General features: G+C 22.5%; 1 protein-coding gene across 1 annotated transcript; it reads right to left on the bottom strand.

Moving 5' to 3' along the window:
• Window positions 1-1,413: 1,413 nt before the first annotated feature.
• On the bottom strand, window positions 1,414-22,500 carry LOC145832097 (xylulose kinase-like). Its single transcript, XM_082939454.1, has 15 exons — window positions 22,430-22,500; window positions 21,509-21,599; window positions 20,993-21,135; window positions 19,881-20,029; window positions 18,791-18,923; window positions 16,957-17,057; window positions 16,148-16,241; window positions 15,139-15,246; window positions 13,681-13,811; window positions 11,524-11,642; window positions 6,999-7,073; window positions 6,304-6,308; window positions 5,800-5,955; window positions 3,129-3,219; window positions 1,414-1,562 (listed from the first exon to the last, which is right to left on the bottom strand). The coding sequence occupies exons 1-15, from the start codon at window positions 22,466-22,468 to the stop codon at window positions 1,414-1,416; spliced, it is 1,584 nt and encodes a 527-aa protein (XP_082795580.1). The 5' UTR covers window positions 22,469-22,500.
• Window positions 22,501-22,817: the final 317 nt, after the last annotated feature.

The raw sequence follows: 22,817 nt of genomic DNA, 5'->3' as shown, positions 1-22,817 counted from the left end.
TTTCCTAGAAACTTTAAATTAAAAATTTGTTTACAATCTTAAGGTACCTCTTATTTACTGCTATCACAGAACATAATGCCACACTTTATTCTTAGAATATTTAATATTTAAGCATCAAATAATAAATGTTTTATATGACATTTACTGCAGAATAAATAATAATAATTATCTCAGTAAACTAAGTTAAAGTAAGTGTTTATTTTCATGTACCGAATTCCAACTTTTTTTTTATTATTTGTTAAGAGCTGTAAAAAATTAATTAATTGTAAATAGCCGATAGGTTATTTATAAGAAGTTTTACTTTTCTAGGTAGTAAGATTTGTACCACATTTTTACGATTTCCGCTTCAGACTTGTTGATGAGAAATTTCTAGGTAAATTTTAATTAATGCAAGTTTTTTCAAGTACAACTAAAAGTCAATTAGCTTGGTATTGTTTCGTGCTAAATAATTTACTTACTGAGAAGAGTTTACATAAAATATTGTTTAAATATTTTTAACTAGCAAAAACTGTTGTGTTTAGTTTAATGTTTTGGATAAAATATTTTCATTAAAATATCTTTATAGTTAGGACTTTACATAAGTAGCTTGCTTAAAAGTTGGAATTTTTAAAGTATTTTAATCTAATTTCAGTTTTAAGCTAATGTCTTCTTGATGTTTATATTTAAAAAATTTACAAATTTAATTCAACTGATGATCAAGTTTGATTTAGTTCAAACGAGTGAAATTTCGAAATGAAAAGTATTTTAACATTGCTTAAAATTTTGCTACACTTTAATATTTCCATACATATAATACACTTTATACATATTATAGATAAAATTACTTTATTATAAATTTCAGATAATATAAACCAATCATAACCAACTTTTTATTAAAATTGTTTTTGAAATCTTTTTAATCAAAGTCTAAACACCATAGAATATCTGATTATGAATACTTAAAAAATTAATAATAAAGTCATATTATTAAAAAATGATTGCATAGAAAATTCGAGCATGAATTATGAAGACACAAAATAGCATCATAGAGCAAAAAATAATAAATAAATGTACTCATATATAAGTAACAATTCAGATAAATATTATAACATTACAGATTAGATACATATACATATATATATATAATAACTAAAAGTATTTCAAATAGAAGTTTATAAACAAATCAGGATTAAAGAAACAAAATGCGTTTTTGATTACGTTTGAACTTCATAACATGTTTTTAGCAAACACTTCTTAAATTTAATGGCGAATTTAAACATTGCTTCAGTTAAAAGATCGACATTCTAAATAGTTATACAAATTAAGCTTAGTAAATATGATTATAGTATACATTAGTGATAAAGTATTTTCTTAGAACTAGATTACATTTTGATAGTATGACAATTAAATACATAAGATTAAGAAATTTATATTTTAAGAATTAACAACAATATTTTCTAGTTTTTCATATCTATCAAGATCATATTCATAGTTACTATTTGGTTCAGTTGACTTGGTATAATTTGCTTCTTTTGAAAATATCTCGCTGAATTTCAAACTTGGATTGCTTTCTTTCAACAAACCTACAAAAATATTTTTAGTTAATCAGTTCTTATTAAATAACCTTTAAAACTTTAAATAATTGTTTTATTTTGAACTTATAAATATATTATTTTTACTAGCAAACGTATACAAAAAACTGTATGCATATCTATACTATTTGCAAAATATTAACACAGTTACATTAAATAAAATAAACTTTTAAAATATCTATGCTCTTTTTGAATAAAGAAAACTTATTTTAACAGTCAAATAAAATAGTTTAAGTTGAGCAATGTTAGATTGTCTTATTAGGTTTATGAACATTTATAAAAATGTAGAGTGACATAAAGACTTTAAAATAAAAGTTAATAGATTGGGTCGTTTTATGACTAGAAACAAGTCAATAAGATTGATCTAGTTATAAGCTTGTTTTTAAATGTCATAATAAGTATTTACTTAAGCATTTTAAAATTAAATTTCTAGTTATACCAAAATATCTTTAAAAGATTAAACATTTATACGACAAACTAATTAAGTAAAATTAAGCAACAAATAAATAATATTTATATCAAATAAAATGGATCGATATTGTCAATAACAGATTAAAACTACTTTTAATATAAAATATGTAAAACATCTCTAAAACATCTTGTTTATCCTGTATAATTGGTCGACATAAAAATTTACTTAAATTTTAAACCATATATTTACAAAACATTATGATTTCATGAAATTCGACTTAAAATTGTATTTAGTAAACTAAAGAACAAGTACAAAGAAACTATTTATGAAACAAACAAACTCAATTTAAAATTGAATTTATAAAAAAATATTTAAACACAAAAACATTTTTATGGTTTTCTAGGTCAAAAAACCTGTTACTCAACAAAAAACATTGTCTTGTGAACACTAAACAATTTATCACTTTCAATATTTAAGTTCGAGGTATGTCTAACAACATTTTTAATGTCATGTAAGACTGCTTAACAAGTCATAAAAAATCAGACTTTCAACTCTTACTTTTTATTTTAATTATTTAAACAAAAAATTCGATGTCAACTTTTTTCGATAATTAGAAATAAATTTGAATATAAATAAAAACCTTACAAAAACCTTATTTCATTATGATTTCTAGCTCTAAACATGTAAATAAACTAAACAACATTACAAAAATAATTTTCGGTTGTTTCAAGTTACATTTTAAGCAATCAAATAGTTTAAACAGTTAAAAGCTGTTAACAAGGTGGCCACTGGTTTTTGAGAATATTTTTCCAGGATTTCTGAACTTCTTTCAGGTTTTTGAAAGTACTTGTTTTTGGATTTATTTTTAGTTTGAGTTAATTTTAGGTTCAATAACTGTGTTAATCGGTATAAAAACATCAAAAAGATACTGTAAAGTTACTTTAAATGTGTTAATAATGAAAAAAAATTGATCCATATTTGTTTTTATTTTATTTATTAGCTCTGAACATGTAAGTGAACTGAATAACATTACGAAAAAGTTTTTACGGTTCTTTTAAGTTAGATTTTTAGCAATCGAATAGTTCAAGGCATAAAGGACTGTTAATTAATTCAAAACACTTAAGTAAATAACAGATATTTCTCACCATGTTTAGCTCTGTAAGCACATCCTAATGCAGCCGAATTGGCTGTATCATTCAATATGTATACCGGAGCTTTGAAAACATCAGAAAGAACCTGGAACAAATAAATTTTTAATTTTTAATTTCTATATCGTTCAGAATATGTACTGATAATTACAAATATCTAATTATTTATGTTGTTTTTTCACAGTTTTCTGTATAAAACAAAGTTAAGATTAATATCATATATAAGACTTAAAATTTTTCAAAGTAACATATGAAAATTTTTTGTTTGTATATATAATTCTTTAAAGTATTTACTTTTTTTTATAAACGCAGAACATTTAAGCATCAGAAATAGCTTGTTGTTAGCATTTTTTTTACATAAAGTTTTCAAATTTTTTTTTGCTAGTTGTATTATTTTATATATATTAACGTAAAGATAAAAACTACTAAATCATAAAAAGTTTAGTATATATTTAAAAACCAACAAACTATATTTGATTAATGATCTAATAATTCATCAAACAATTAATTGTTGAAACTTAAGAAACCACTAAAATGAAAATATACTGATAAGGGTGGTAACTTTAAATACTGAAAATATCATAAAAAACCGAAAAAATAAAATAACAACATATTTATATATTCGTTGCACTTTTAAAAATCTGAGACTACCTTAATGAAAGTAAAATATACACAAAACAATTTATTATATTTGCTGTTTATAATGTGCACACGAATTTCTTATACACGAATGAAAATACCTAAAATAAAACATAGTTACAATAATTAGTATGTAATTAGTTTAAATATTTGTATTATCTGTGTCATTTAGAATATTTACAGTAACCTAGAGTAAATTTTAAAAAAACCATGTTTTGGGGTTTACATTCTAAAAAACCTGGAAAAAGTTTAACTATTGTTTTATATTTAAACTTTTATATCTGTTGTAATATTTTGAGTATATGCTCACGAGCAAAATATATATTAAAATAATTTCAAAATTTTTCATTATTACGATAATTATTTATTGCAATAAATGATTGTTGTAAAAGCAATTTTTAAATTTTGTAAGAATTTTTACAAATCAATTTTATATGCATATAAAACTAATATTTTTTTGCAACTTATTATATAAAAAAGCTTACATAAAATCAAAATTTTGTATAAAAAACAACAAGTAAAAAACAAGTTCATAAAAACTTGACATTACTTTCATAACCTACAGACATCGTTAAACCGAAAAGTAACATAAAAACATTAAGAGCTTAACGAAAAAACACATGTAAAACATCTAAAAATAGTAAAAATGTGTTGCGCTAAATTTTATTATTTCCATTAACCTACTCAGACTGACTGGAAAATATTAAAATTTTATTTTTTTTACCATGTTTAAGTTTAGACTGCTCGTATATTTTAATGAATAAATAAAAAAAATAATTTAACTCTTAACCTACTTATTTATCATTAAATTAAATTATTTGAATTTTTTTCAAAACATCTTAAACAATACGGCTTTGTTTTAAAACCATTAATCATGAAAAAACGTTAAAAAACTTGATAAAAAAACATGTGTACAAATTCTATAAATAGCTGAAAGTCGTGCAGCGTATTAACTTTATTATTTTTTTGCGCTTTTAAAGCCAAAAAATAATTTAATTAGTAAATGCGCAAAAAAAAATGATAAAATTTTATACACTTCATCAATCGTTGCCATTCATTTACTTTGATGTTTTACTTACTTTATTTTTTCGTTTTTTTTTTTGTTCTTTTAGTACAACTTGTTTAGAAGCTATTAAAAAGTTTAATATCTTAAAAACTCTTTTTTCTTTCAAAAGCTTTAAATATATACTAAATATTTTTCCTGGTTTATATATAAATAAACTTTTAAACAAGGTCAATGATGTTAAAGAAAGTATAATTTTATATGCTTAAGTTTGTATTGTTTTCAACAATAGTTTTTAATTCAATTGTTTCCAAGTTTATACATATAAATATATGATCACTTTTGAAAACTATTAACATTATTGATTAACATACTTGAAGTAACAAAGTACAAAGAAAAACTATTCATGCCTAAGTTTTGACTTTTATTATACTATAATCTTTTCGGTAGCTAAACAAAACCCTTTTCAACAATATTATTTTAAATTTTAGTGGTTTCCGGACTTTCAACAATTAATCGTTTGATAAATTAATAGATTATAAATCAAATATAGTTTATTGGTATTTAAATAAAAACTAAACTTTTTATGGTTTAGTCGGCTAAAAAACAAGATAATATACGTTTCAAACGTTTTAAACTTAATTTGTATACAAAAAAGTTTTTGTAAGAATATATTGCTATATTTTAAGAATATATTGTTACAATTTTTTTTAATTACATGCTTACTAGGTACTCTGAGCGTTAAATAAAATAATCGTGTTCAAAAAAGTTTATTCAAAAACTTCCTATAAAGAATTTTAAAGTTATGAAGATTATAAAGAAGTACGTCATAAGTTTAATTTTATTTAATAAAAAATCAAATATCAACATTCTAATTATTTATAACAAACTTTTATTTTTAAATCTGACCAACTGACAAAAAAATATTTAAATAAATTTTTAATATTTCGTTATTATTAATTTGTTAATAGTTTTAGTCTTACTTATTATTCAATTAAATAAAAACAGACTTCATTAACAAAAAACCTGTAATATTTCCTTATTATTGCTAGCACCTCCTGTAGCCAATATTTTACTACCATCAATTATTTTGTGACCTATTTTTTCAGAATAATATTTCTTGGCTACCAGTTGGCCTTCAATAAGACTTCGTATGTTCTCTTCGTTAGTAAAACTATTCACCTAAAAAATTTGTGAATGAAAATGATATTATATTTTTTTATAACAACATTATAACTTTTAGTATTTTCTTTTAAGTAAAATTGCCCGCCAAAATAATTTAATGAAAAACACAAACTATCAAACTGTTGTGTAACTAGTGACCAAAAACCAACTTTATAATTATTTAAGTAAACAATTTAGTTAGATTTATTTCTCAAAGCAAATTGTAGTATAAATATTCTTGTCTAAAAGCTATTAACAGCTATCTAATATATTATTTTTGTCTCACTACACTAAAATTTATCAAAAATTAAAACTGTTAAGTAGGCTTTTTATTCATAAATCTAATTAAAATCTTATAAGCAAAACTTGTTCTATATGACTTACATATTAAACTGCATGCAGATTTCAATTCATATACAAAATTGTCACCCTCAAAAACAAAATCATCATTTTTATTTTACTACCAATTCACCAATAGGTTATAAATTTAAATATATTTATTTTTTGTTTAAATATTATGTAATATAATTGTATAATAGGAATGTACGACAATAAAAAGTTGGCTATTTTTAATAAATCAATTTATCTTTTCCTAAGAAATATTCAACAAATGTTACACAATGTGACATATAAAAGTGTGTGAAAAGTTATCAACATCTTTTATCACGTTTATCAAATTTATACAAATTATCTTTTTATTATCTCAAATTGTTGAAAGTCTTTAATCAAACGCATTATATTACTTTTACCAAATTTTATTTTAATGTGTGAAAATTTAAAACCAAAAAGGCTGTTTTACAATATTTCTTATACCAACCAATATTTCTTATACCAACTAATATGAAAGATTACAATTCTTTTAATTTATTGTTTTACTTTTAGTATTATCTTAAAGCTAATTATCTTTTAAACAAAAAAATAAAATAAACCATACAAAATGTTACAAAAACTTATCATGTTATCAGCTAAGACTAAATTAGGGTTTTTGTGTTTTGAAAAAAATTAATATACTTTAGATAAAATAACTTATTTAATTAAAATATAAGTATAACAAAACAAACTTTTTTTGTCATTAGAATCAAATCTGTGATCTCCATTAGCGTTTGGTAATATTTCCTGCACATCGTAATAAAATCCTGTGAAAACAAATAAAATAAATAACTAGTTAATTTGAATTTGGTAATATTTCTTGTACATCATAGTAAAAACCTGTGAAATATTTAAGTTACTTTTTAATTAGCATTTAATAATATTTCTTGTACATCATAATGAAATCCGGTGAAAAGTATTAGATAAATAATTAATTAACATTTGGGAGCATTCCCTGGACATCAAAGTAAAAAACCTGCAATTATATATAAAATAAATAATTAATTAGCACTTGGTAATATTTTTTGTACTTCATAGTAAAAACATGTTCCGAAAAAATAATTTGTGTTAAAACTATTTTTGTACATCAAAAACTAATAAGAAAGTTAAAAATTATTAATGAAAATAAATAAATGTATTTTTTCATTAAAACAAAATTATATACACCATAAAAGTTCGTTGTGTAAAACTTAATTGAGGCATGTATAGTTTAACTATTTAAAAAGAAATAAGTAAAACTAACTTACATTTTACAAAAAAAATATATTAAAATGTTGTATTAAAACTATTTTTAAACTTTTGGTTAAGAAAAAGTAAATAACCGGTTTATTATTTAAGTTTACCAAAAGCAAACTAATTTAATCAAAAACATATAGAATGTACTTTTACACCTAAGGTAAAACAAAATAAATTTCTTGAAATAAATAAATAAAATGCTCAAAATGAAAGGTTAAAACAAAAATATCATTAAACTTAGAAAAAAGCAAATTACCTTGAACTTAAAAGTACTTCCTGTAATTAAAAATAAATTAGTATAAATATTGTTTAGTTTGTCGCTGAAGATAAAAAAACAAAATTAAGCAGTATATACGCGCGATACAAACGAAGTCGGTAATATTTTCAATACAATTTAGCACTAATATGTTTAAAGTTTAAAAAATACTAAACTATTACGGTTTTTTGTATTTTTTGTAAAGTTTATGACTATAGTGAATTAATTATAAAGAAAGTTTGACTACTTTTATATTTTCTTAAGTGTATAAATACTTTTTATATTGAATAGAAACACTGTTAAAAGATAAAAGTACATTTATATATATAATAAAGTACAAAAATAAATTAAAATGAATTTATTAGTATTTCCGGTATTTGAAAATAAACTTAGCGAACAATATTGTCATTTAATTACACTAAATAAACTCAAAAATACTTATATTGACAGTAATAAACAGTATTTAAGTAATATATCATAAATCAATAAAAGCGAACTTATTTTCACACTAAACAAATTTAAAATAATCTTTTAAATAAATCGATAATAACCGCTTTAAAAAATGGTTTGAACTCAAAAGTATTTCCTGTAAATTAAAAAAAAATCTTGCAATAAATGTTGTAACTTTTTACACTATATAATCTTTAAAAATAAAATCTTAAGTAAAAAATATCAGATTAAAACAAATTAATTATATTATTAGTATAAACAAACTATAAAACCTTTACTTGCTAACATACCAAGCATAAAGTAGTTAAATTCTGTTTATATAAAAGTAAATGACAATTTAATTTATCTTTTCTATTAAGTTTAGTAATAATTTACTTCAATTGAAATTAAATACCACAACGAACTACTGTATCTATTATTAAACAATTTATAAGTAATCAAGTTTTATTGGAAAATATTGAATTATTATTATATTGAAAAATCTCCATACATCTTAATATAATGTAAATGATGATCAATCAAAAATGAAAAGATAAATATAGATTAAACCATTTAGAATAAATTTAATAAAATATGCATCACTTTTCTCAGTGATAAGATTAAGTAATATAAAATACTATTTGTAATTAAATCAATATCATTAATTTTAAAATATATAAGTAGATATTTTAAGTACGATATTTAAAAGTAAACCTTTAAATTATAACTTTTTTAATTAAAACAAGTTCTCAAAAAACTTTTGATGTCACATTAAAATTTATAAACATGAACTTAACAGTATTTCAGTATTAAAAGATAATATTATATTTGATTTTTAAATAGCTTAAAAGATAAAAGATAGTAATTAAAGTTTATGAAGTAGATTAAATTTATCATATAGACAAATTATGTTAAAAATTAATTTGGTAATACTTCAAACAAAAAGTAGAAAAATTTTATTCATACATAAGTAAAACATTAATGATCATTGCACTTAATTTTACTTTAATACTTCACTTAAATAATAATTAAATTCAGAAATAAAGAAAAAAACAGTATAAATATTATTACAAAATTTTAAAATAATTGACCTTTATTTAGAATAAAAGATTCATCTTAATAAAACTGTTGTAAATTAAGTTATCAATCAAGAATGAAAAGGTAAAAATAGATTAAACATTTCGAACAAATAAAAGAAAATTATTGATTTATTAGTTTTCTCAGAACACTGTAGTAAGATTAAATTGAAATTAAAGAAATAAAAAGATAGTGCTTGTAAATTAATCAGTATTTTTTGTTTCAAAAAATGTATAAGTAGTTAAAACACAATACTTTGGACATGTTATATACTTAAGTAAAATAACATTATATGAACGGCAAAAAACTATGTAAATTTAAGTTTTAAGCAGTTTAATAGTATTTTAATAAAAACTTACAAGTATAAAAAATATTTTTATGTAAAAATAAAAATAACCCTTAAGTTTTATAGCCACTGATGTAAAATTTAACAAACTTTATATTTTTTCTCGCACATAAAACTTTATGTGAGAGAAAAATTTAGGTTGTAAAATAAAAGTTGTAAACTTTTATTTAATGAATAAACAAAACTTCATTTAATTTAATGTTCAAGTTTAATTAAAATGTATTTATATTTTTCATAAAATTTTTGAAGTAAAAAACTACAACACAATTTTTATAGCCTGATTTAATAATAAGTATGCATAAAAATATTTTCAGTTTGTATTTAATTTAAAACTACATCAATATTTAAACAATACTTGTAACTTATTTCAAGATAAATATGCTTTATTTGTCCTAAATAATAATTAAAATAAATTATCAAATATCTAAATTATTAGCACTATATAAAATTTAAATTTTAATCAAATGCTTACATCTTTAATTTTTCGAAAACAATACTTTCAAAAAAGATCTCTTATCACTAAAAACTTGTCAATCATTTAAAGCATGAAAATTAATTTCAAGCGTAAAACTGGTTTAAGTACGCATTTAAAACTTTGTAAAAAATAAAGATTACATGTTCACAAATTCCATTCTATTGTTTTTCAAAGCTTAAATACCGCGTAAACCAATCTTGAATATATCTGACATTTTTATTTAATCCATACAAACAATGATTTATTTGTTGTTTAATAACCTGATTCAAAAACTAATACACAACTGTTTAAAATACTAATTATCAAATTATTTGACTTTTGAAAGTAAATATTACTGAAACTTTTTACTGTGTAAAGTATACTTTAAAAAATTTACCATTTATGTTTAAGTTTGCCTGATTATTTTGAACAATTTTAATAACCAGAATGTTAAATTATTAACACTTAATTAACATAGAGAGTTAACTATGCATGCATATTAAAATTTGTTTGAAAATTCCTCCTTAAGCTTAAACCCCAACATATAATCAGATTAAAACCTAGCAAACATTTTAACTAGTCTCCTTTATAAAGATTTAATAGTTATTAACTTAAGCGCAATAGAATATAAGCACTTATTATATATTAACTAACATAACTAGACTAAGTTTAGCCTATTGTATATTTTACTAATTAAGTTTTTCAAATAACTTGCTGTAATTTCTATTACTTCAACAAAATTAAAATTACAAATACATATTTAAAAGTTTATACGAAACAGTGTAAGTTAATATAAAAAAATTAAAAAATAAAGATTACATAATCATAAATTCTATTCTATTGTTTTTCAAAGCTTAAATACCGCAAAAACCAATCTAAAAAATATATCTGACATTTTTATTTAATCTATACAATGATTTATTTGTTGTTTAATAACTTGATTCAAAACTTAATACACAGCAATGTACAATACTATTTTTCATAATTTTCGACACTTGAAAAAAGACTATATTGAAATTTTAAACTTTTTATTATGTAAAGTATACTTTTAACCGATTTATCATTTATTTCAAGTTTAAGAACGACTTTATAAAATAAAACCGTAATCATTAAAAATTTAATACAAGCATAAATAGTGTTCAACTATGCATGCAAAAACTTGTTTGAAAATTCCTTCAAAAGCTTAAACACCTAGTTATAATCAGATTAAAATTCAGAAAAAATTTTAATTGAGCTCAGATGTCATAATTTAGTAATTATTTACTTCAAAGTAAAACTATATAAACCGATATGATCTACAAATTAAGCTTTTCAATTAATTTGGTGTAACTTTTACAATTTCAACAAAAGTTTAACTACAACTACATATTTTAAAACTTGTATGAAAAGAAGTTAATATAAAAAGATAAAATAACAAACCAAATTTTCCATTATTTCCATTTGGTGTGTTCTTAAGAGCTTGTGAAAATTCATCCCAACTTCTATTTGAAGTGTAATTATCCCTGAATCTTTCTCTAGTTAGTGATCCGTTCTTAAAACTAAAAAAATAGTTTATTAAAAACTTTTTTCTAGTTTTATTAAAAATGAACTTGGTTTTTGTAAATTAAAACGTATTTAATAGCTTAATCAAAATTTAACTAAAAAAAATAGTTGCTTCTATTTATTGTTAAAGAATTACCTATAAAACTATAAGGTTAAAAGTACATAATTTCAATTTAAATAAAATTATATCCTTTTAGTTGACAACACTTTAGTAATAACACCAGTATTTTCTCTCATACTTTTAAGCTTTAAATGAAACGCTTATGGCTACTTGGCAAGGATATTAATATAAATTTCATTCTATCCATAAATTAATAAGTACACAAAACTTAAAATTTTTGATTTATTTATTAAGCTATTTAGAGGCAAACATGTTCAAAGTATTTTTATTCGGTTAAAATCATGTTTTTACCAAAAACAAGTAAACTTTTTTCTTAGAAACTTTCATAAAAAGCAATCAGTAACTGACAGTGTTTTGACAATAAACATTTTTAAGGTTAGAAAAATTTTCTGGTTGAAAATAAAACGTTTATATATGTCCATATATAGTCATGCATTTGAATTTGTTAATTTTTTGTCAAATGCATTAAGTGAGTTTGCTAAAATAAACACCAACAAAAATATAACTAAATTATCAACGTTTAAGCACATATTGACTTTTTAGTTTTTATTCGATAAAATTTATAAATTTTGCTTACTTTGAAAAATTTTTCATGACTCAGTTTATTAGTATATGAAAAATATTCACTATAGCTTTTATAAACTACTGATATTTTGGAACTATTTTTTTTAATTTTATGCAAATATACTGTATTGCAGTTGTATATATGGGTTTCCGTCTAATTTATTTTTTTCTATAAATATTAACATGTTAATAGGTTTATAAGAAAGTTGTTCGGGGAAATAAGTGTAAGTTCATAGTAAGTTTAGTTTTATTATTACACTTCAAAAATTAAATCTTAAATTTTAAAAACATTTAACAGTGTATAGTATATGTACCTAATATACAGAAAACAAAGTTTCAATTTTAATAATCTATCAATAATATGCATTAAATTATATACAAAACTGCTTTTAAAATTAAGTTTCAAAACTTTTAGTTTTCCATTTAAATAACTACAACTATTATTCATTCTCAATCTAAAAATTTTCAAAGAGATAAACAAGTTGTTTTTTAACCTAACTAGTTCTATAAAAACTATAACAAAAAAAAACACTTTAGTCGAAAAAAATACTAACTTTAATTTTCCCATAAAAGCATTAGGTTTTATATAAAACTAGCAGATATAAGTATTACAAACTCTAAAACATGTTTTACATGTTTTCCCCTTTTTTGAATGGTAACTACCAAATTTATCCCCAGTATACAAGATAGTGTTTAATTTTGAGGATAAAAGCTATATTTTTTGAATTTTAAGCATACTAAATATAAAAAAGGTTTAACTTAAAGAGTCTATTTAACTTAAGAAAGTTACAGTTAAATACCGACTTATAAATTAAAATGACAATTAATAAACATTAATTTACATAATTAATGTGTATGTAATATTAAAAAATACCTCCTACAACATTTTAACACCTCAAAATTTATGATAAAAGCAATTTATACACACCATACAACCTAATAAACGTACAATAAAAATTAAATAGTTAAGGGTTAAACAGTTAAATTCAAAATATAAACAATATTATATTTAGCATCCCCATACAAGCGTTGGTACGCAATGGGATAAAAATATTAATTATAAAATTAGGTACAAACAACTTAATTTTTTTTATTACAGTTACAACAAATAAATATATCAAATATTACATATAATACTAACCATATAATTTCCATAAAAACGTTATCATCCAATAGATTTACCAACACAAGAATAAAGGTATACTTAAAATTAATGATTCAACACTTATAAAAAATAAATATTAGTACTATTTTTTCACCAAATCATCACCATATAAGCATTATCGTCTAACAGATTCACAATAAAATTATAATCTAAATAAAATAATCACACTTAAATATTTTCTTACCATATCATGCCCATGTAAGCGTTGTCATCCAACGGGTTCACAAACACGTGACCTTGCAGGCACCTGATTGGTTCATCCATGTACAACACCAGCGTATCAGAAGTTCCCAATGATACCATGGCATCTCCTTTCTATGTATTATTATTAATGTATTATTTATTATTAATATATTACCTGTAATTACAGTTATAACTATAAACACAGTTATATTTACCTTATTGATTCTGAAAGGAAAAAATACCAGCGCACCAGAAGTTTATTTAAAATATAAACATATAACGAATATATTGCTTAATTATAAATAACATATACATACTTGTTAGTCGGATATGTAATATAGTCAAGTGTCTGAATTACTTGACAGAAACATTTTTTTCTGAACTTACATTCACAACTTGTAAATAGATTGTATATTATTGAAATAAAAACTAAGTTTGTTTTTAAAACTTCAATATTTTAAATGCAATTAAATCGAGCACTATAGTAGCATATTTAAATGATGTAAAATGAAAACTTTTTAGTTGCTATGCACAGTGTTGTCTTTTAAAGCTGTTCTACTGTTGAACATTTTCTTCATATTGTTGAAGTAGCTAATTATCTCTTAAATAAACAAAAACAATTTTGCTTGATAATTACTTACAAATTAGTTTGTTGATGAGTTTGAAAGCTCACACTAATTGTAAGCAATTATCAAGTGTAGTTGTTTTTGTTTATACTAGATATGTATTTATTATTCGTTTATTTAAAACACAAATGTGTCTAAAGTATCTAAAAATATAAAAACAAACCACTGGTAAAGTTTAACAATTTAAAATACCAACATTTTGCAAAGCTTTGTTGTTTTTATTTTTAATTTGATTGCTGAGGAAACTTTATAGTCAAAACTAGGGTATCATAACATTTCGTTTGAATTTTGATATAAAAAAATATGCAATAACTACTGTGTGTTTACGTATAGTTTTAGATAAAAGTATTGATTTCATTGTTCTTTGTGTGATTGATTGCTAAAATAAATTACAGATCGAAACACAAGTTTTCACTTTTTTTTTCACAATAAATGTCAGAACTAAAAATAGCATTTGCATTAGTGTCAGACCAAAGGGAAAATAGTATTACATCAAAAACCAACCGGAATTAAAACAAAAACTGTATCTACATTATATCAAAAATGAATTGCATCAACACTATATCAAAAATAATTCCTGAATTAAAAAACTTATACCAATACTAATATTAATAATAAACATTGAATCAATTTTATATTAAAATAATTTCTGAATTAATAATTTTACAAGTACTAATATACAAATAAAGTTTGCATCAATTTTATATTAAAATAATTCCTGAATTAATAGACAAATTTGTACAAATAGTAATATAAAAATACACATTGAATCAATTTTATATTAAAATAATTTCTGAATTAATAGTTGTACAAATACTAATATAAAAACAAACCTGTAATCTGCAACCAGCTAAAGAAGCAGGATTGTCACCGGTGAATGCAACTACTTTACAATCAGGTGAAAAACCGTATCTATCAATCATGTACGAAGAAACACTGTCCTGTAAAAATTAATATATCATAAGAAATAAAAGCAGCAATTTACAATTGTGTGAGAAAGTGTATCTTTGAACCAAGAATGAAAATATGTTGCCCTATAAAATAGAATGTTAAGTTAAAAATACAAGTTACTTATTTAAAATGAATGTGAGAAACTGCATTTTTGTACTAAATATGAATACATATTGCCCTGTAAAATTAAATTTTAAAACATAAATAAATCGTAATCAGAAGAAATTTCATTACTGCTAAATCTGAAAATAAATTACATTGTAAGCAAAAATAGGGTTTGTACATGAATATTAAAATCTCAAATTGTATATGAAATTATTAAAAAGTCCTTTACAAATATAACTTGTTAAACTTATCAATAAACAACTTATATTATATCTTACTTAGCTACTACTTAAAAAGAAACTATAATTATAGTAGTGCAATAAAACTAGTAATTTTATAACCTAAATACCAGATTAGACTAAAACTCATTTGTTTTATTTATACGTCTTATTCCATATTTTTGTTTTAAGTTTTTAATTTAAGATATTTGATATGTAACAATAAATTCAATAGAAAAAACAGGTTCGAACTTATCAGCTAACTTTTAAATTTAAATTTATATGATTTTCATCATTGTTTTTTTAATCAAATAAAATTAAAACATTTTAATAAACTTACTACAATTTAAGTAGAAAAATAAGGTTTACCTAACTTATCAGATAAAAACATAATTTTATTTGTAGCTTTTAATGATATTAAACTAACAAAGTCTGTAGACCATGAAATATATTATTTTATCTCTAATAATCCATAACAATACTTACAATAACTTTACTGAAAAATACTGGTTTACCTTATTTAACAGCTAACAAATAATACTTTTTATAACAAACAAAACAAACTTACAATAACTTTAGTAGATGATACAGGTTTTCCCAATTTTTCAGCTATTGTATCATCACCACAAGATTTCAAACAATCAGAATTCCATTCCTTTTTACTGTCAATTAAAACATTTAAAATTAACTTTCAATTATGTTTGAGTGAGTTAACAACTTTACATGCTTTTATTATTGCACAAGTGTTTATTTAAGCACAAGGTTTATATTTAATTTAAATTCCGCCATTCTTTTTGTAAAATTGGTGTCAAATTCACTAGTGCAAAATGTATGTTAATCTAGGAAGTGGGCAACATACTTGTGAAAAGCTAACAAAAATTTGCTTTAATTTACAAATGTTTTCAATTTGATTTTTAGTGCACTGTGGTTCTTTTAAAATAATTAATTGTAAAAAAAATTGCGTTTAGAGACTATTTTTTGTATCTAAAAATTGTGGTTCTTAAATTTTTTTAACAAGTCTGACTTGCAAATGAACTGTTTTAGTAAAACTGGCCCATATATTTTTTTGTTAATACATTGATTGTTTTTTTAAGGTATTTACAGAAAATTTATCAGTCGACTTTAACTTTAACACTAGCTAGCAACAGCAGGTGTATTAAGTTACTTATTTTGTGTAAAACTATTTTTAATAAAACAAACAACCGAATATAGTCATTGGTAGATGAAAAACTTTTGTTAAACATTGAATAATTTTAGATTTAGTAACTATTTAAAGAAAATTTTATCAGTTGATTTCAATTTTAAAAACAGCTAGCAACAGCAGGTGTAATAAGTTATTTATTTTGTGTAAAACTACAACTCATAAAACAAACAAACCGAATATCAAGCAGGTTCATACCAGAACCATCAGAATAGTCAATGTTTGCATATTTACCAACCAAAAGTGAACAAGCAAAACTGGAAACTAGGGAGATTCTCTGTAAAATATTTGTTTATTTATAATAAATAAAATATTTGTATTTATACTTTACTTTTTATACTTGCATATTTGCCAACTAATGGTGAACATACAAAGCTGGAAACTAGGGAAATTCTCTGTATAAATATAATAAGATATATAACAAAATATACATAAAACCTACACAGTTTAATGTAGTATATATTTATATATTTTATATATTTAAATATTTACCCACTAGTAAACTGCATGCATAACTACTGACTAATGAGATTGTCTGTAAAATATTTTTTTAGTTAATAGTAAATAAATATTTGTATTTATACTTCATTTTCTATATTTAGCAAACATGCAAAACTGCTTACTTAGATTCCTTGTAATTTTTTTGTATCTTTTAATGACAATATTAGTAAGTACTACTTATACTTTTTATTTTAAATACTATCTTACCAGTAAAGACATGAGCATGAAAAACTACTGAATTGTGAGATATTATGTAAGATTGTTAGGTTATTATAACAACAAAACACTTTTGCACTACCAATTTATAATGTTTATTGTAATGATTGATAACTTGTATTTATTTGTTACAATTATTTATTAATTTTATTTGTCATTATATTTTTTTCTAGTAGTAAAAACCGTACAAAACTGCTTACTAGGAATAAATCTGATTAAAAAAATTATATATAAAGATTTAAATATTTGCATGTTTACCTACCAAAAGTAAGAGTGTTTAAAACTACTGACTAAGACATTTTCTACAGTATACTTGAAAACAAACAAATTTGAAATACATTCGAATTTTTATTCACGCTTGCATATTTATTTTTCACATAAACGCAAAAATTGCTTACTAGGGATTTTTAAATTAAAAAAATGGAACTGAAAACTTCTTGATTTTTTACTTTATATTTTGCTTTAATCCTTTGATTTAAAAGTATGTGTTTGATTTTTAGGGTGCAAAACATTTCTAAACAGGGTATGTTTTGGTAAAATAATACTTTTGATTTATTATCTGTTCTTTGAAATAACATCTTTCTTCTTAATCAATTTTAGCAATCTCTGAAAAAATAGTCAACATACTTTAGTTGTTTTATATTTACCTTAACGGTTTATAAGTTATACTTCACAAAACACTACATGCAAAAAACTTCCTTAACCTTTCTTGAAACATTTTTTTTATAAAAAATTACTTTAGTACTGTGGTGAGCTTCACTGTTGTTTGCAAAAATAATAATACAAACGTTAAAGTAAACAAATACATTAACTCACTTCTGTGATAGGCTTCAGGTTAATTACTTAGTATTTTTAGAGATTATCTTGTTGAGATAATACAAGCCTTATTTCAAAACTAAATATCTATTAGAAAGAGTTTTTTCACTCAAAACTGTTTACTTCTAAAACAAAGCTTGAAAATGAACAAATCTGTCAACTTACTTCAGTACTATGATAAGCTCTCAGCTTGGCTTGTGTAAATTCTTTCAGTACTGTGTTAAGCTCTAGTGTTGTTTGCACAAACATTTTTGTTCTTAAAAATATTTTAATCTAAAATAAAAAAACTTATCAACTCACTTCAGTGTTATGTTAAGCTTCTGGTGTATTTTGTTAATGCTTTTTACCTATTTATACTTATTTTTATATTTTTTTATTAACTTACTTCAGTATTATGATAAGCTTCAGGATGATTTGTGTAAATTTTTTTGATCAATTTATACTTGTTTATATATTTATTTCTTTTATTTAACTCACTTCAGTATTATTATAAGCTTCAGGATGATTTGTGTAGATTTTCTTGATCTGATTCCCCGTGAATCTCTCATAAGCTCTGGAACCAGTTATTTCTACCAAGTTTTCCACACCACCAACGTTTTGCTCCAACTCTCTGGTAAACAAGTTAATAAATTTAACGTTAGTACTTTCTATCAAACTTTCAACATCCCTATATTTCAAGATATTTATATATAAAATAATTTTGCATTTTGCTTATTGTGCTTATTAATTTCTACACCACCAATAATGTTTTGTAACTATTTGGCAGCAATTAAAAATGATTATTGTTTACTTATTCGTTTTTCACACCATCAAAAATAAACTATAACAAACGTATGCCAATGTTAATTAATGTTTTACTTTTTATAAAGCTAATTTTATGCTTAAATTTAAAAAAACATGCTGGGAATTTATACTAAAGTTTAACAAAACTTATTCTTTATACTTATCCAAATCTTTCTTGAAAAAAAAAGTGAGTTAAGATCAGAGTTTCCAAAGTGAGCCATGTAGCCCCCTTAGGGGCCATAAGCAGCAAGGAAAGCCATGAGGCCATAATTTGAAACTTACACTAGATATTCTGAATTTGATGGTTAAGATCTGAAATAAAGTACTTATTTAAGGGAACTTATACTAGATATTATGAGAAACTTTTAGAAGTTTAGGGGGCCTAAAAGGGGTAGCCATGAGGCCATAATTTGAAATTTACACTAGATATTCTGAAGCTGATGATGGAAAGCAAAAAAAAGGTTTTAGGTACATCTAATGGATTTTTTTTTAAAAATATTTTAGGAGAGGGCCATAGCTTTTTTATATCTTTTAAGGGGGCATAAAGAAAATTAAGTTTGGGAAACCCTTGTTAAGATCACCAGCATGTACACTATTACATGAAAAATAACAAAAACTATAGTTTTTATTGAAATTTCAATAATTACCTCATGTGTTAAAAGAAATTATATAAAAATTATTATTAATTTTCACTCTTTTTTTCCACAAAAATTCTAAAATCTTTATCACTAAAAATTCAGTAATTGTTGTAAATATTTTATGAAATGTACTTTTGTATACCAACTTGCATTCCTCCAAAGTGCTTGAGTCCATCCAAATCGGTGAATTTTCAACTGAGAAACAATTCACAAGTTGATCATGAAAACTTTTATCTGGTTTCAAATTACCAAGTGTTTCTGAAGAGCCTTGCTTCCAATACACACTACCGTGTTGCTAAAATAAAAAGAATATTTATATAAACATATATTATTTTTTTACATACAAAAAGTATCTACAAGCTTGAACAGAAAATTTTAAATAATATATTATGTACAACTAAAAATTTATTTTTTTAAATAGCTGTCAAAAAAAAAAGCATATAAGCATTTTTAGTATAAATAGTGAACATGCACGATATTAAACAGTAGATTTTAATATTTTAAAACATTAACTTGTTTACATGCTCAAACATTTGCAAAAAAAAACAGATATTTCAAATGTTCATGCATCAGAAAACTTTAATAAATTTTAATAAAATGAATCCAAAGCTTATCAAAAAAAAAAACAATAACAAAATTATCAAGTTCATATTGTGTGCAAATATTAAAGAACTAGAGTTAAATAAGAGCATCATAAAGTAATATATAATTAACTATTTCTGAAGTTGACTTTGTTAGCAGTTATTTAGCAACTAGAAGTTAATCATACAATTTAAACTAATCATACAGTTTAAACTAATCATACAATTTTTCTCCATATAACAATAACATAATTAAGACCCTCAAGTAGATTTTGTTTGCAATTATTTAGGAACTAGAAGTTGCTTAAAATAAAATCCAGCTTAAGCAAAGAGTAGTTCCAAAATAGCTGTAACTTTTTTTTATCAGGTTTTGTGAAATATGGCATAGAGCATAATGTATAAAAAATATATATTACAATAATAATGTATTGAGTAGTTCAAAATATTTGTTACTTTTTTCTGTACTTTTGACAAAATATTTACCAAAATATATAGTATATACTAGCAAAAAATGTTACAATGATATTGAATCAATTTAACATTTTATATACTATCAACAACTTCACAAATTTACATACAGCTAAAATTACAATTTCTCTTATCAAAGTAAAAATAACAATGCATATTTTAATTAAATTTAACTCCATACAAATTTAAAAAATAATTCAATCACATACCTGCCCAGTACCAGAGATAGCTGCAACACTTTTGAAATCAAAATTTTCATTTTTCAATTTTTCAAAACACAGGTCCATTGCTTTAACCCACAACAAAGTTGGAACTGTTACTGTTAATTTGTCATCTGCTATGATTGCTCCACCTTTTGAGATAAATACTTTTGTATATACTTATTTCTTTTGTTTTACTTTTTTTAAATTATTATTCAAGTTAAAACTGTTAACTTATCATCTGCTATTTTTGCTCAGAAAAACAAATGACCTAAACAATTCATAAAAAAAATTATTTTCTTAGAAGAACAAATATATGATTTATATAAAAACATTAATAAAAAAAATAGTTTTAAGGCAACATTGCATATATATTGCTAACAACTTAACTTTTAAAAACTTATAATAAATGCAAATTAAGTTCACACACAAAATCTTTTAAGTTTTGTATACATGTTTACATCTAGTAAGCTTAAAGAACAATTACAAAGCAATTTTGAACAATGTGATAATAAACAATAAAACCTTTTGTTCCAAATTCAGGTAGGTCTGAGTCAAAATGTACTGAAACTTCAGCGATAAATTCAAGAGACTCATTCGTTGCTACTATTTTCAACTGAAATTAAAAAAACAAATATTACTATCTTATTCGATTTTCAATAAAGTCTTTGGTCATAAAATCAAGTAATAATGTTTTCAGTTGTGTGAAACATAATAACATATAAGTATTAAATTTTACTCTTTAGTAACAGGCTACCACTCTTTTACTTACAAATCTTGAGTGGTAAAAAACTGCCTTGAGCAATCTTGAGTTTTTACAAATCCTTATTAAAATATCTAAAATATTTCTTTTGTATTAAAAAAATCTTCCAAAACAAAAAAAAATAATGAACAGATTAATTATAAATTTATCCAAAATATTAAAATGTCAAAATCTTATTCAAGATGCAACAAAAACATTTTTTTAATCTTTAAAACTATGCTTAATTTTTTTTTTTAAACAAGTTATCCTGATATTTTTTAAAAATTCAAGCTGTCTCAAATTATCCTGAGTATACTGAGTGTGTGGCAATCCTTTTGTAATAAACTTACAACTAAAACTAATAGTCAAGCCTTAAAAATCAGCAAACACTAGTTTGTTATCTAAATATATTCTATTAAAAAAAACATTTTGCAATATATAAATATGACCACTTTATATACTTTTGTAAACTTGCAATTATGAAAATTAAAATACATTTCATACAACTATATGGTAGAAATAAGTTTAAAAAGTTATTATTTTAAAAAATTATACAACTATATAGTAGAAATAACATTAAAATGTTGAGAAATTTACTGTAAAGCATAATCAATGTATAGTTTTAAAAACTTGCAATTGTAATATATATATATTACTTAACAGTAAAATAACTTTTTAATGCTAGTTAAGAAATTACTATAAACCTGCTGAGTACTCAGATCCAACCCAAGGTAAGTTTTCATATTTTTATATTCGTTTTAATATTTAATTAAATGCCTAATAAGGTAACATATATCAGTAAATTACTAAGTAAATTATTTTTGTTCCAAAATTAACTTTATATATATTATAAAACACTGCTTTATGCATTTAAATAATAGCTAATAAATTTCATGTAGAATAAAAGTCCTAAAATTATACTTCAATTCTATTTATTGTAAATGTATTAAAGCTATTGGTTATTTAGTCCTCAATATTTTGCCAATTAACCTTGATCATATTTTACACAAAAGTTTTTATACATATTTTACAGCTATCATTGAAACTTATCTTAGCAACTCTGATAGAGACTAAAAGTTTTATGCTAAATGG

Source organism: Thalia democratica, chromosome 3 (assembly GCF_965202585.1).
Source record: "Thalia democratica chromosome 3, ktThaDemo2.hap1.1, whole genome shotgun sequence".
NCBI classification, from domain to species: Eukaryota; Metazoa; Chordata; class Thaliacea; order Salpida; family Salpidae; genus Thalia; species Thalia democratica.
This window is presented reverse-complemented; position numbering and strand designations above follow the sequence as displayed.

Bases quoted from the DNA above. Each gene is read 5' to 3' on its own strand.
- LOC145832097 (XM_082939454.1), bottom strand. From the start codon at position 22,468: ATGAAAACTTACCTTGGGTTGGATCTGAGTACTCAGCAG. The intron at 13,812-15,138 runs GTTTGTTTTTAT...AATAATACATAG, and splicing joins TAGCTGGTTGCAGATTACAG to AAAGGAGATGCCATGGTATC. The intron at 7,074-11,523 runs GTTTGTTATTTT...TTGTTTTCACAG, and splicing joins TGGAAATAATGGAAAATTTG to GATTTTATTACGATGTGCAG.